This window comes from Aotus nancymaae, unplaced genomic scaffold (genome assembly GCF_030222135.1).
Source record: "Aotus nancymaae isolate 86718 unplaced genomic scaffold, 86718_ANA_hifiasm-v0.15.2.pri h1tg000010l, whole genome shotgun sequence".
In the NCBI taxonomy this organism is placed as follows: Eukaryota; Metazoa; Chordata; class Mammalia; order Primates; family Aotidae; genus Aotus; species Aotus nancymaae.
In genome coordinates, this window is record NW_026988421.1 from 1,637,370 (window position 1) to 1,652,363 (window position 14,994).

Sequence of the window (14,994 nt, forward strand, 5' to 3'; positions counted from 1 at the left end):
CTTAAGGTTGAATAACATTCCATTGCAAGGATAGGCCACGTCTCTTGTACCTGTTCACTCACAGACGTTTGTGTGCTTCCTACTTTTGGCCACTGTGAGTAAGGCTGCTATGCACACTGGTGTGCAAATATCTATTTGAGATCCTGCTTTCGATTCTGGGGGTTATATCCTTAGGGGTAGAATTGCTGGGCCACATGGTAATTCCAGGCTTAATGTTTTAAGGAACCTCCAGAAGTTCCACAGCCGCTGCTCCATTTCGCATTCCCACCAGCAACATATAGGGTTCCAATTTCTCCACATCCTCACCAACACTTATTATAAACCTTATCAAATATACGTATAGTCAAGGCACTGAACGGCACAGACTAGAATTCAACAACTGTTTTATGCATCGATAAGCCACAACGCAACTCAGAACCAACGAACAGGAGGAGTTGTTTACGGACACTGACGGTATTTCCTTCATGCCAGGCACTCACTTTCCTCTTCTCTAACCCTCACAGGAGCCCTGCAAATGAGGCACAGCTCACTTCTCTGATGATGACAGGCCTGAAGCTCAAAGGCATGAGAATGGCCCTTCCACAGCCCGGGGGTGGAGTCACAGAGAAGTGCTCTGACTCTAGGGTATTGAACACACCTCAGGTGGTGAGATTAGTTGAGATACTAGTTTATTAACTATGGATTTAAATTAACATGCAACAGTATAAGTAAAATGAGCACAGCAAACACTCGTTCTCACTGTAATTCCTTAGGAAGAAGCTAAAGCAGGTGTTTAAAAATGAGTTGATATAAAGAAAACAAGAAGTAAGCAATACTACAGGCAGTCTGTAAACAGGTGAAACCATGGTGGCTGGGGGAACGGCGGCTCAGGCCAGGGAAAGCAGGGATGGCTGCCCACACCTCGCTGCCCCCTCTCTACCGCACGCGGGGCAGAATCAGGGCCTGCTGCTTTCTGCGTCCCCCATCTCCGGCATCCCCCATCTCCAGCATCCCCCATCATCTGCAGGGCACTTAGCAAATTGAATTCACTGCCCTTTTTTGGCCAGCCACACACCTAGCACGGAGTCCTGAGCCAGGCAGCTTTAATTCCTCGACCCGAGAAGAGGACAGCCAGACTCAGACCCAAGGCAGAGCAGCAGCCAGCGCTGGGGAGAAGGCACTGCGAGACGGTGCCATTCCCTCCACAGCGGCCAGTGCTGGGAGTTTGTGAGATGCGGATTCCAACACAGCAGGAGTGAGTGGGCCCGGGTGATGCTGTCAGCCCAGACACCACTTTGAAGAGGGGGCTCTAGGCCTGCACAGGTAAACCTAGTCCCAGCTCTAGTGGGATCCAGGGCCCCTGTTAACCTATTCAGAGCTCTGCCTTTAGTATAATATGCTAAGCTCCTCTTCTGATCCCCAAATATCCCTGGGAAGGTCTCCACCTCACTAAAAAAAACCGATAGCCAGGGGAATATGGCCGTTTTAAACACAACACACAACCTAGAACCTTGGTGCCAGCTTAAAATAACTACTTTGGGTCCCATCAGTGTTCTGATCACTAAGAAGCTCACTACTTAACTCCTGGCATATTCCAAGATGTTTCCCATCACAGGAAGCACGTGCCTGTGTCTGGTACACCAGGTTTCCATCACGGGAAGCATGTGCCTGTATCTGGTATACGGGGTGTCCATCACAGGAAGCATGTGCCTGCATCTGGTATACCAGGTTCCCATCACAGGAGGCATATGCCTGCATCTTGTATACCAGGTTCCCATCACAGGAAGCGCGTGCCTGCATCTGGTATACGGGGTGTCCATCACAGGAAGTATGTGTCTGTGTCTGGTATGTGGGGTTCCCATCATGGGAAGCACATGCCTACATGTGGTATGTGGGGTTCCCATCACAGGAAGCATGTGTCTGTGTCTGGTATAAGGGGTTCCCATCACAGGAGGCACGTGCCTGCATCTGGTATATGGGATGTCCATCACAGGAAGCATGTGTCTGCATCTGGTATTCAGGGTGTCCATCATGGGAAGCACATGCCTACATGTGGTATGTGGGGTTCCAATCACAGGAAGCACATGTCTGTGTCTGGTATACGGGGTTCCCATCACAGGAGGCATGTGCCAGCATCTGGTATACGGGGTTCCCATCACAAGAAACACATGCCTGCGTCTGGTATACAGGGTTCCCATCACAGGAAGTATGTGCCAGCATCTGGTATACCGGGTTTCCATCACAGGAAGCATGTGCCAGCGTCTGGTATACGGGGTTCCCATCACAGGAAGCATGTGCCAGCGTCTGGTATACGGGGTTCCCATCACAGGAAGCATGTGCCAGCGTCTGGTATACCGGGTTTCCATCACAGGAAGCATGTGCCAGCGTCTGGTATACCAGGTTTCCATCACAGGAAGCATGTGCCAGCGTCTGGTATACCGGGTTTCCATCACAGGAAGCATGTGCCAGTGTCTGGTATACAGGGTTCCCATCACAGGAAGCATGTGCCTGCATCTGGTATACCGGGTTTCCATCACAGGAAGCACATGCCTGCGTCTGGTATAAGGGGTTGCCATCACGGGAGGTATGTGCCTGCATCTGGCATACCAGTTTCATTTATTTTCCTGCCCTTATTCTGTACCTAAATCCATCATCTATTTCTTATGAATCTTTATTTTCATCAATATGTACACTTCTATCAACTTCCTAATATTCTTTCTTGACACATATCTGTTACAGATCAATACAATTACTAAACTAGCTGAAATAACCAGCAAGGTCATGATGCATGACAGAGCTTTAGATCTGTCAGCCATAATTTCCAATAAAGCCAATATTTTATCCATCCTCCCTCAACAATTCCAGTGTTTTCCCTAAGACACATGGTTTCTATCACATTTGTCATCCACCAAAACCCTTTCCTCAAGGACACCTGCAGGCCCTCAACGTGCTCCCACCACCAGGTGTGGCTCTGCAGCGATTCAGTCCTCCCACAGCAGCACCTCGGTGAGGACAGGGACCCCCATCTCCTCCACACTCCCAATACCTGGCAGAGGGCTGTGGAGACAAGAGGCACTGGGGAGAGCCCCCAGCCCCTGAAACCAGCATGAGCCTCCTCACACTCCTGGGACCAGGCACGGGGAGACCGGCACAGAACCTCTTCCACATCTTCCAGTATTTCACCCATTCTCACATGTCAATTCCAGCGTTTTCCCCAAGGTATGTGATTTCCTACAAAACCATGTATTTCTAACAACTATGCTATATTTTAGCCTCTATGAAATACCCAATAATATTCTCCAAGGGATCATCTCTGTGGAACATGCTATGAACACTCCCTTTCCTGAGATGGCCCCAACCTGGCAACACTTGGTGTCCTGGTAATCATGTTCTCCTGAGGAGACAGGCACAGGACCCATCAGGAAGAGGGCAGTGCCCTGCAGGAAGAACCCGGGCTGCTCTGGGAGCCCAGCTGGACACTGTGCATGCTGGCACTGAAACCTTGCCTGCCCCTACCTCCAATCTGGCCTTAAGACCCTCCAACCCTGACCCCAGGATTCTGCCCAGCACTAGGAAGCAGCCCCCGGTGGGTGCCTCAAGCCTCTGCTGCTCTTCCGTTTCATTCTGTTGCTGGAGCCATTTGGTGTCATCCAATTCATGGGATTTTTCTCAAAAGCTGGTAGACAGGGGATGCTTTCTAAAACACAGAAGTTAGATTTGGTTAAAAAAAAAATTACATACACAGATTTCAATGGACCAAGCAACTCTATATCCCAGAATCCCATGAAAAAGCCAAATTGACAACACTTAGAGAAATAAACTGGCAGAACAGAATTACTTGTCTAAAGTCACCTCTGGTTAAACTGGAGAACACACGTAAACCCAGCACATCTTTCTTAGTCATCCTACAGTAGAATTTTAACTCAAGATTTAGTCAGGAATTCTATCAATTCTAAACATCTTGGAACTACAAAATAATTAACTACCATTATGATAAACTATTTTCTACTTGGTAAGACTCACCTTTAGAAAAGAACAAGGACACAGGAAATAGGAATGTGCCAGGCACACACACACAGGAGCCACGCTAATGTGCATAGGGAACCGTGTGTATGCGCAGCCCATGTGCAGGGCCTGGCCTGTGCTGTGCATGGAAGGTGTGATCCTGCATGTGGTCTCAAGGGGTGGGACTATCACGGGCATCATGTGAACGGCAGCAGCGCTCTATGTGAAAGCAATAAAAATTAAACCAAGAGAAGAAACCTCATCCCGCAGCTTAAAGCGATACAGATTCCAGACACTTCTGAGTAGCAATAATAAACATCTCATGCAGCTATAAGGGAAAATTTCAACCTAAAAGGAAAAAACACACGGAGAACCCTGGTGGAGCCAGGTGATGGCAAGGGCTCTTGGCTTCACCTGGAAATGACACAACTGCTCCTGAAAGTCAAAGCCCAGCAGAGCTGCTTCCTTGAAATAACTGCCAGGTTATTTGATTTTACTGAATTTCATTTTATTATTTCTTTCAAGTAAGTAATTAACAACATCCACAAAGCTTCTTCATGATGGAAAATATTACCTTTGCCTTTTTTTCCAACCAAGTAAGCAATCTGACATGAGCTGTCTATTTAATGGGGTTTTCCAAATTAACTAAATGTGGCTGGGCACGGTGGCTCACACCTGTAATCCCAGCACTTTGGGAGGCCAAGGAGGTGGATCACCTGAGGTCAGGAGCTCGAGACCAACCTGGCCAACATGATGAAAACCCGTCTCTACCAAAAATACAAAAAATTAGCTGGCTGTGTGGCGGGCACCTGTAATCTCAGCTGCTTAGGAGGCTGAGGCAGGAGAATCACTTGAACCCGGGAGGTAGAGGTTATAGTGAGCTGAGATCATACCATTACACTCCAGCCTTGGCAACAAGAATAAAACTCCATTTCAAAAACAAAAAAATTAACTAAATCTGTTCTCTTTACCAGAGATGTCAGCACCCACTTACCTAGATGTACTCCGCCTTCAGCTTCTAAGCATAAAACCAGTTTTCTCACCTGACAAAGGTTTTAGGTGAAGATCATCAACTTCCTTTCTCCTTTTCCAGCTCTACAATGCCTCTCTTCCTCCTTCCCCTGCCAACCCCAGTACACACCACCTTCCGCCACACCTACTAGGACTTGCCACATGTCACCACGTATGTGACTGCTATCTCTATGGCAGCTTTCAGGTGGGCTGGAGGGGGCAAGGCAATCAGAACCACCTGCAAGAGGGCTTTACTTGGCAACAGGGCTGGCCCTACCCTGCAGCATCTGTCCATCACAGGCTGAGAACTGCTGCTGGGCTGCACCAGAGGGTCCTAAGAATTAGGGAGCCCTGCCCAAGACAGAAAACTAACTTTGTGAGAGAAAGAAATGGGGGACTCCTCAAAAACATAAACGTCACAGAACAGAGAGCATCACCTCCCTGCAAAGGGCCTAGTATCCCACCCAGAGTCTGGCGGCTCCGTATGTGTTTCATCTGGGATGCACACTCTATGGACCTGTGGTGGAATGAGAACAAAAGCTTTCGGCTGATTTGCTAGCTGCTCAAGTTTAACAGCTAAAACGTATTGAAAGCAGATCCATATTTATTTTTGGAGACTGAAAGATTTCTCCGTCTCACAAGTAACTAATACAATCAAAACCCTGGCAAACACAGCGGTGCGCGAAGAAATACAGCGCGAGGCTGGACGATAAAAAGTTGCACAGAATCCATTTGTCATTTTGGCCCACTCACCAGAGGCTCTGCAAGCCTGCTTCCACAGCTCGGCTCATAAATCCCCATCTCGGGCCCACTCTCAGGACTTTCCTCCCCCAGCGTAGGAACTAGGACTTACTACTTACTGGGGCACCCCTGTCCCCAACTCAGCAGGACCCTCTGTGGACAGGGACTGAAAACCCAATCTCCTTCACCGCTTCCCCAGAAGCCTGGCCCTGGGCACCACGGCCTGCTCCGATGCCATAGGAGGACCGTGCACCAGGCGGCCCGCACCAAACTGGGAAATGTCTGTGTGCCATGAGTCAAGACCACTGCCAGGTCTCCAGGCCACCCCTGCCCCAGAGGCCGCATCTTCCATCTACATGCTCCAGAGGGGAGCTTCAAATCCATCTGGAAGCCAGAGGCTGCAGCACCGCGCAGACCACCCTGGAGGAGCTGGCTCCAAGGTCACCTGCCTGAGGGCTCACAGGGACCATTCAACCCTAGACCAGCCCTGTCTCACCCGGTCCTCACAGGAGCTGGTCCTCACAGGAGCACTTCCACCTAGCTCTTTACTGTAGCCCGGCAAAGTGTCATAGCACTGGAACCCCCGTTTTAGAGACAGAGAAACTGAGGTCTGGGGATCTTGAGTAGCCTGGTCACGGACACACAGCCACTATGTGGCAGAGTGAAGTCCAGGATCCTGTGTGGCATCTGTATGGGCTCAGGGCCCACAGCCTTGACTCTACTGCACTGATCTAAAGGAGACCCAGAGAAGATGCCCTGAAGACGACAGCATACAAATCCGAGGACCAAGAAAGGTTTCACAGGAGGAGGAGTTTGGAACGACGGTTAGGAGTTCAAAGCGGGTAGATTAAGAAGGTATTTGTACATTGAAGAAACAGAGTGTGCAAAGGCAGGGAAAGGAAAAATGTGGAGTATGGCGTTGTACAAATCACAAGTCGACTCTTCTGAATAGAGTGCCTCACAGGAAGGTGAGGTGGGAGGACAGGGGAGGGCAGCGGGGGCTGTGAAAGCAGTCTGAGGGTTCAGGACTTGGACGTCTACAGCAGCAGCGAGGCAGCCACCAGCACTGGGCATGAGCATAAATGCCCGCTGGATGCCCAGAGAACCACCTGCAGCCAGGGAGATGATTGGACGGCTATTTCACTAGCCCTAAGTATGTGGGGGCAAGGGGAGGTGTGGGATGTTTGGAAAACCCACAGAAATGGGAAACTCTTTTGCGGTAGGGTGGTGGGAAAGACACAAGAGAAGAAGGGGCTCAAGATGGCACCGAGAGAATCCTGCCCAAGAGGATGGGATGTCCCGATGAACTGAGGGTAGGCAGGGAGACCTGGTGTGGGTCTGGGGACCAGCTGGGCTTTGAACAAGTTCTAATGAACTGCCTCAACCATGGCAGTACCGACACTGAGAGAGAATTCCTCTTCGTTGTGGGGCTAGCCCATGTGTTGTGGGATGTTCACTGGCATCCCTGGCCTCCACCCACTGGATACCAGCAGCACCCACTCAGTTTTAACAACCACAAATGTCTCCCATGGCAAAGCTGGGGGACAAAATGCCCCCTATTGAGAACCACTGGCTTAGTGAGAAAATACTGCAAAAAAAAAAAAAAGCAACTGAAAACGAGAGATCACTCTGCAGGTCTCAGCTTGCAGCCGTCTGAGCAATTCACGAAGCCTGTTGGTGTGCTCAGCACCTGACCGAAGGGATTAGACTGCCCTAGGGACAGGCACAGTCCCCTCAGGCTTCACACTGCTCTTACGAATAACGAACACTCTCTCAAATATAATGCCCAGTAGAATCAAAGAACCAAGTAAACACGGAAGTAAGATACCATGAGCAAGAACACGCCAAAAAAACTTCATTAGCTTGTTCTTGAACTTTATTTTCTTGGAAACTTTACAAAAGCTGACTACCATCTTGGGAAAATATGTCACCAATATCCAAGCTGACCAGATGATGAATGTCCAATAAACAAGCAAAGCCTGAGATACTGGATGTATCCGATGCAGACAAAAAGTAACTCTATCATTTTTAAAGAAGTAAAAGACCCAGCTTGCTTGCTCACACCCAGAGTAAGACAAAGAACCACCCATGTAACTGAGCTCCATGATAATTTTACAATCCCTAAAATTCAGCCTTAAGTCAAAATGCTGGAAAAGGATGGAATCTCAGTTTTTACTTTATATATTTATCACATAATATTAAAATACATTGATATTTGATATGTTGTCAGTCCTCTATTTTAACATGTCACTTCACACTGGGCTATCATGAAGCCTATATTATATTTTCATTTTACAAACCAAAAGTCAAAGTAGGCTAGAATAATAACATATAGTTTATCAACAGACCAGAAAGTAAAAGTGAGGTTGAGGGGACTAAAAGAGATATTTATCTACCACAAAATAATGTTTCACTTCAATTTTCTCAATTCCACTTATTATTTCTGGAAAAAAATCCCGCTAGTTCTATTTTTCCTGGGCAATTCCTTCCCAATACTTTATTCTCCTTAGAAAAACAGCAGACCAGCGCTCTACTCCCAAAGTCAACAGGGGGAAACATACACGCTGCAATTTTAAGTCTATAACACTTTCCAAAGTTGGCCTTAGTTTCCAAAACTTCATTTTTGTTAGACATCCTGCAAGTCACCAATACTAAAAACTTTATTACCAAGTCAGGAAAAAAAAAAACCCTATCACATTCACAGAAACCTAGACTAGACAAAATGAGGTCCTAAAGGTGGTAGAGGGCACTATGGTACAATCAATTACCAAGGACTCTCAGCTTTGAAGACATTTCTCTCCCCTCCCTTTTGGGGATGGATTCCCAGGCAACACTGGGAACCCAAATCTCAGGCTTTCTATGGTGACGTGTGAGGTGGCACAGGCTCTCTGAGCAGGGGGGTGCTGGGAGGCTCCTGATCCAATCACAATCTGGCTGGGGGAGGATGTTCTGGAGGACCTCCTCTCTACTCATTTGCAAGAGGAGGGTATCGAGAATTTGAAGGCGCTTTTTGGTTGTCACAATGGCTATCGGAGTGATCAATATTCAAAGGGCGGGAATCAAGAATGCAGAATGTTCTTCTGTCCCAAACAACAGTGTCACCCTGCATCCTGTGTCACGTTCGAATATCCTGCAACACATTCAAGTCTAAAATTAGTAACACCCTAAAATATTCCACTTACACGCAAACACATTTTCTGCACAGTTCTGCTCTCCACAAAGTTTTCTAAGAATGCAACTATCTTGCAACTCAATGGAAAAATGACCTTCATTTTCTTTGAAACTTTACAAAAGCTGTCTGCCATTTTAGAAAAATTACACCACCAATGTCAATGTTGACCAGATGATGAATGTCCAGTAAACAAAACTGTCTCAGTCTCCATTTGTAGCTGCTGCATTCCAGGTAGGTACACCTGATTACATTATGTCTGCTAGCAGAGTCCTGTTCTGAAGGCACATTATTTTATTATAAATTACTGCTCTTAAAGTTCTTCATTTAAATAGTACAGATATATGCATATATCCATGAATTTCATTTCAGGAATGTAAAAGGCAGATTATAAACCATGAGCATTGAAAAGGAAACCCCAGATCTGATACTGCTGAAAACCATTAGGGTACAATGAGATGTTCCCAGTCCACACAAAGCACAGGGAAACAAAACACATTTCTAAAACCTCCCTTAAACTTAAAAAAAAAAATTAACTAGCTATAATATTTAACCTTTGATAACTAAACAATTTGATCATATGTAGGGGGGAAAGTCTGTAACATTCAGACCAGGGGCAATGCTACAAAGAGAATAAAACATTTCAGCCCCCTGGATCCAACAGAATTCCAAGTCTGCTTCCACCTGAGTATTAGAAAAGCTGAAGCCAGAAACAGCTAAATAAAAGGTAATGCAAGTAGGCATAACACAATAAAAGATATTACCTTCAAAATGCATTATTGTTGCCAATTATAAGAATCACTTCAACTTAATTTCAAAAGCACAATCATCCTCAACAGAAACTGTCTCTTTTTTAAATTTCAAGGAGTATTACATTAAGGCAATAACTCACCTTCCAGCCGTAATATCACTCTCCCTCCCTTATTGCAACACCACATTTCATAAATACTTCTCATCGACGAGTCAAGCTAATTCAGGTTAATTTTATTGTATTTTGGTGCTATCTCATATTTGTGTGCAATTACCTTTATCATTTTATTGCCAAGGCAGAAAGTAATCAGAACAATTATTTGAAAACGGAGGTTTATAAATTCTAAATCACAGTTGCTGGCATTTTTGATAAAGCAGCAGCTTTATCTCGGGAAGTGGCAGGGACATCGGATAAATCATGCATCAGTCAAGTGTAGCTGACCCCCAAGTGCATTGCACAATATCAGAAGTGCTTCCAAAGAAACTTTCCTGCATCATCCATCATTCTTCATAATACTAAAATAGCTGCACACCTGAAGAATAGAAGCTGGAGAATAATAAAAAAAAAATCCAAGCAGTGTGGGTGAAACCATTAACTGCTCTCCTTTTAAACTATAAGATATGGTCTGGAAACTGGACCGCGTACATAAACAAATATGACTTCACAATAACTCTAAATATCTGTATTCATATTCGTCAACTCAGTTTTAAATATAAATGAAATATGGAGTAGAGCCATAAAAAAGAAAAAGTGCATCTCTAGACTGCATGCATTTTTATGTTCTGTTTGGGTCCGGCTGCTTTTAGCAGCTGCCTCTCTAAGGTCTGCGTGTCTCGACATCTTGTTCTCTAATCCTCATTTTGTTCTAAAGTTTATTGCTTAAAAAAATGTAACTTGATTCTAAGGAAAAGAATAAAGAGAGAGGCTCCTGAACCCCACGTGTAGTTTCCCCTAAGTTAATTACACTGACAGGGAGCACGGAAATTTAGGAAGGGAGGCGGCCCCGCCCCCAGTCACCTCTCTTCACACAGGGGAAAAATTCACCCCCAACCTCAGCTGCTGCCTTCCTGAGGGAAACATGACTCACACATCGCACCTCTGGCATATGTGAGCCATATTTTTTTTTCCTCGTTTTTTTAAGGTAAAATAAAACAATTATGTGATTATTTATTTCCTTTTTTATCAAAAAGAAAATACCCCAGGGCAAGGCAGCTTCTGTACCTTTTTGTAGGCAACCTTATACCAATGGACTATGAAAAGGTCTAGCTGGGTAGGAACAAAATGTATTAGCTACATCTGCCTGGCACTGGGCCAGGTGTTTTACATGCATATCTCATGTACTCCTCACAGCAGACCTAAGGAAGATCACACGATTTGTGGATGAAGATGCAGACAGGGAGGTTAAGGAGCTAGCCGAAGGACACAGTGCTCAAGGGGTGGGTGGGTCTTCGAGGTCAAGTCAACATTCTTCAAAGCCTGGATTTTGGCCAGGACTCTCCCCAAGCTCGGGTACATAGACACACTCCACGCTGTACTAGTCAGGATGGCACCACCAAACCCACTACGGGTCCGCGCTATCCCCAGCAGCGGCCTTGGTTCACACAAGCTCGGTGCCACAGGCTGCGTCCATCCCGGCTCACAGCTCTCCCAGTACACACGGGGAAGAGAGCCACAAGCTGGTGTGCACACACATCTACCAGGAAGCACCACATGCCACTCCAGCCCACACTCATTAGCCAAAGCAAGTCCACGACTGAGCCACCGTCGAGGGAGTCCTCCTGCATAGCCAGCACAGGGGACCTGAAAACACAGGTGAGCCCTACCTCCCGGGTCTGCCATAGACACTAACGCTGTTCAATTCAGGCTCATTTTCAAATTAAAGTACCCATTGGACAAGAAACGTGTTCAGAATCCTGGGAATGGTCATGGTGACCATGGCAGTCACACCATTAAAATCATCACCTGCCAGCAGGTGCTTTGATGGAAGAAAGCCCATGGTTGCTTATCTTGATGATAAACAGAAACATGAAAACCAAAGGCAAGGTAAGTGAGTGACTGACTTACCAATAAATGCATAAATCCACGAGGCAGATAAAAAGCAGTAAGCACTGTAAAAACAAACCAAGCCCACCAATTAAAAATCTCTGACACTGAAGCATGCTGTTTCATTAACTACAGTCACCCTCAGCACATTTTCCAAACCACTGCAAAACATACCCTCAATTTTCCCAGGAGATAAATACTTCCTCTGTCTTGAAAGTGATGACTGCTGTCCCTCAACATGGGACATATGTGGAGGTACAACCTTCAGCCTAGAGAAAATAAAGGTGTCTTTCCCACCCCCACCCACCGCAGGAGGCAGGATAGCTATGAGAGGTATCAGGACCCAAACCCAGAGGGGGAAAGGAGGCAACGTTGAACCGGTGACGACGTGGACACCCCTCACTTCCAGTCGCTGCTGTTTCTAGGTTCACTGGGGGAATGCTGCCCAAGACAACTGCCACCAGCTAAGAGCAAGAAAGGACCTGTGTGCAAAGGATTTTGATGCAAGGATTGCCAGACCCTGTCAGTGGACTCTGACACCAGGCATTGACCGACCCGTCACTGAGCTCAATGTTTTGGCATTACTTTATCTCTATAAGTCTGTACAAGTCTGAAGCTCTGTAATACTACCTAGTTTTAAATTTACGTGAAAGGTGTCAATGAAACAGAAATCACATTAATCAGAGATACTGAACTGTTTAGGCAAAGTAGCCCTGAATCCTGTTGTCATACACTTAACGTTTGGGCTGGTGACGTCTGTAATCCCAGCACTGTGGGAGGCTGAGGTGGGCAGATCATTTGAGCTCAGAAGTTCAAGACCAGCCTGAGCAACATGGTAAAACACTGTCTCTACAAAAACATACAAAAATTGGGAAGACGTGTTGCTGGGTACCTGTAATCCCAGATACTCAAGAGGCTGAGGCTCAAGGATTGCTCAGGAGGCAGAGGTTACAGTGAGCTGAGATCGCACCACTGTACTCCAGCCTGGGCAACAGAGCCAGACCCTGTCTCAAAATAAATAAATAATAAAGTTAACATTTGAAATATTAATAAAATCAATGCTTACAAAACCCCATGGAGAGAGGTGATACTGTAATCCAAGTATCACAGATGAGGAACCCAGCACACCGCAGGTGAATCATTTGCCTCAGGTCCCATTTCTAGGAAGCTGTAGAAGCATGAAGTCAAGCGCAGAGATTCCCATCGCCAGAGCCCTGCCTCTTCACCACTGCACCCTCCTGTCGGCTGAAGCGGCCCAGGGAGGCAGCACCCCATGGCCTGGGTCTCAGACTGGTGTGAATCCCCCACCCAGTTCACCCCACCAGAGTGCACGCCTCTGTGGTAGGAAACGAGATGGTGCCCAAATCAGCACCAATGAGGACTTTCTGAACAAATGTGCCACTGGTATTCCTCTACATTGTTGGGGAAGTTTTAAAATCCAATCTTTATGCCTTTTCCAATCCCAAGATTTATAATGTGGGTCCATATTCAAAAGTTTGTGCCAAAAAGAGTGTAAGAAAAAAGAAGATATGCTTAAGAAAGAATTAGGAAACATCTAACCTATTAATATACAATAAATGAATCTTCAGGACAATTAACTCCAAATTATTTTTCAATCAGTTCTATCCTCTCCCTTCCAAAAACAAGACCTAATCATTTCATGCATATATCCAACAGTTTTCAGTCACCTGGCAAAAACTGACAATAAGGGTGTATTTCCGTCAGCTATTTCATAGTCTTTTGTCACAGGAAACCTAATTTGAGTAAAAACGTGATGAAGCAGGAGTCTAGTGACCAGATTCTACATGGTACACTATCCATTAAAGTCTCCAGCACTTCACAAAACCTCTGTGTTCTACAGCATGAACACTGCATCACCCTTAATGTTAAAATATAAACAGATCTCTTAAAGGGTTTTGGGTTCATCTAATTAAGTTTTATAGTTCTGTTTACAACAAAGAGAATTAAGAATCATAATGAATCAGATGTAGGTATAAAGTATGAATTCCACAAAAATGGGACTTAGAAAATGAGATAAAGAAAAATAAAAAATCTCTAAATTAGCATAAAATGCTATTAAAGGTAATTATTATTCTTTACATAACAACAGTAGAGGGTCTTCATTGCTTTATTTTTGTTTTCCACATGCAACAATCAGATATTTGAGAAATCAGTGAATTAGCTGGTAAATCCATTTGGAAACATGCCTTCAGTTTCCCAAGAGCCAAAGTGAAAGCTGAGAAACAAAGTTAGTCATGAAACAAAAGGATTTCATTTTCTGACTGTTCAAGTCCAAATGTCAACCCTATATTCCTAACCATGTTTACAGAAGAATTCTGTAGATTGAAGCTTTTTCAGCAAGCAAGCACAGGAAATACTGTTCTTCACAAGTATGGCTTTTCCTGCCAAGCCTCATCTGCATCTAGTAGCTGAAACACACGACACAGGTTTTACCAGATTATTTTTAAAAGAAGCCACCATATAAGCAAACATACTGCAGATAAAGAACGCCAGGTTTCTCAACGTTGGAGAAGGGAGCTACAAAGAGGAAAGGACGGAGATTAGAATAAAACCTGGGGTGTTGAATTCAAGCTAGAGGCATTAGATGAACTTGTAGTTTTTAGCATGCATGCAGATGGCAGACACAGAAGAAAATACACATGCATGGGTCAGCAGACACACACACTGCCCCTAGCTCCTCCCACTGAGAAGGGCAGAAGAGCAGCACCACAGCAGCAGTGAGCACACTTACCACCAGATCTTGGCTGCTAAACATCATTCTCCAGCTAAAAGCAACTGAGGCTCCTTGAAGAAGTGACTCAATCCAGGGCCGAGGCAGGGGAAACACAAGATAAGCCTGGTTCATACTGTGGTGCCAGAAAGTAAGAAAGTGCTAGAAAAATGATAGCCAGGTCCAAAAGACATAGGAGCCAAACTCAAGAGTTTCCCAAAAGCCAAAGTGGAGGCTATCTGAGGAAGAAAATAAGTAGAGAGCACTGACCTACACCCTAGAAAATAAAATAAATATCCGTGAGAGTAGACTGATGTGAATAATTCAATGACTAATAAATAAATGGGAAAGAAGAGACAGCTCTTCCTTACAGAAGAGTTCCCATCAGTAAATGAAAAGGGAAGGAGGGAAATACAAACATTAGGGAAATAGTACAGTAATAACTGTTGCAGGCAAGACACACCCATGGTCACTAAGATGAGTGGGTGAAAGCCTGAGCAGAACCAAGATGGTCTCAAAATATCTCCCCCAAGGTACTAAGTACCAATGGGAAAACGTAAATTA

General features: G+C 45.4%; 2 protein-coding genes across 2 annotated transcripts in view; one reads left to right on the top strand and one right to left on the bottom strand.

Moving 5' to 3' along the window:
- The window catches only part of MGMT (O-6-methylguanine-DNA methyltransferase), a 282,734-nt gene that overhangs the window by 235,561 nt on the left and 32,179 nt on the right, over positions 1–14,994 (bottom strand). The window lies entirely within an intron of this gene.
- LOC135273929 (histidine-rich glycoprotein) lies at positions 2,064–2,689 on the top strand. The gene is given in 2 exon segments (XM_064373649.1): positions 2,064–2,526; positions 2,529–2,689. Coding segments are annotated over 2 exon segments (624 nt in total).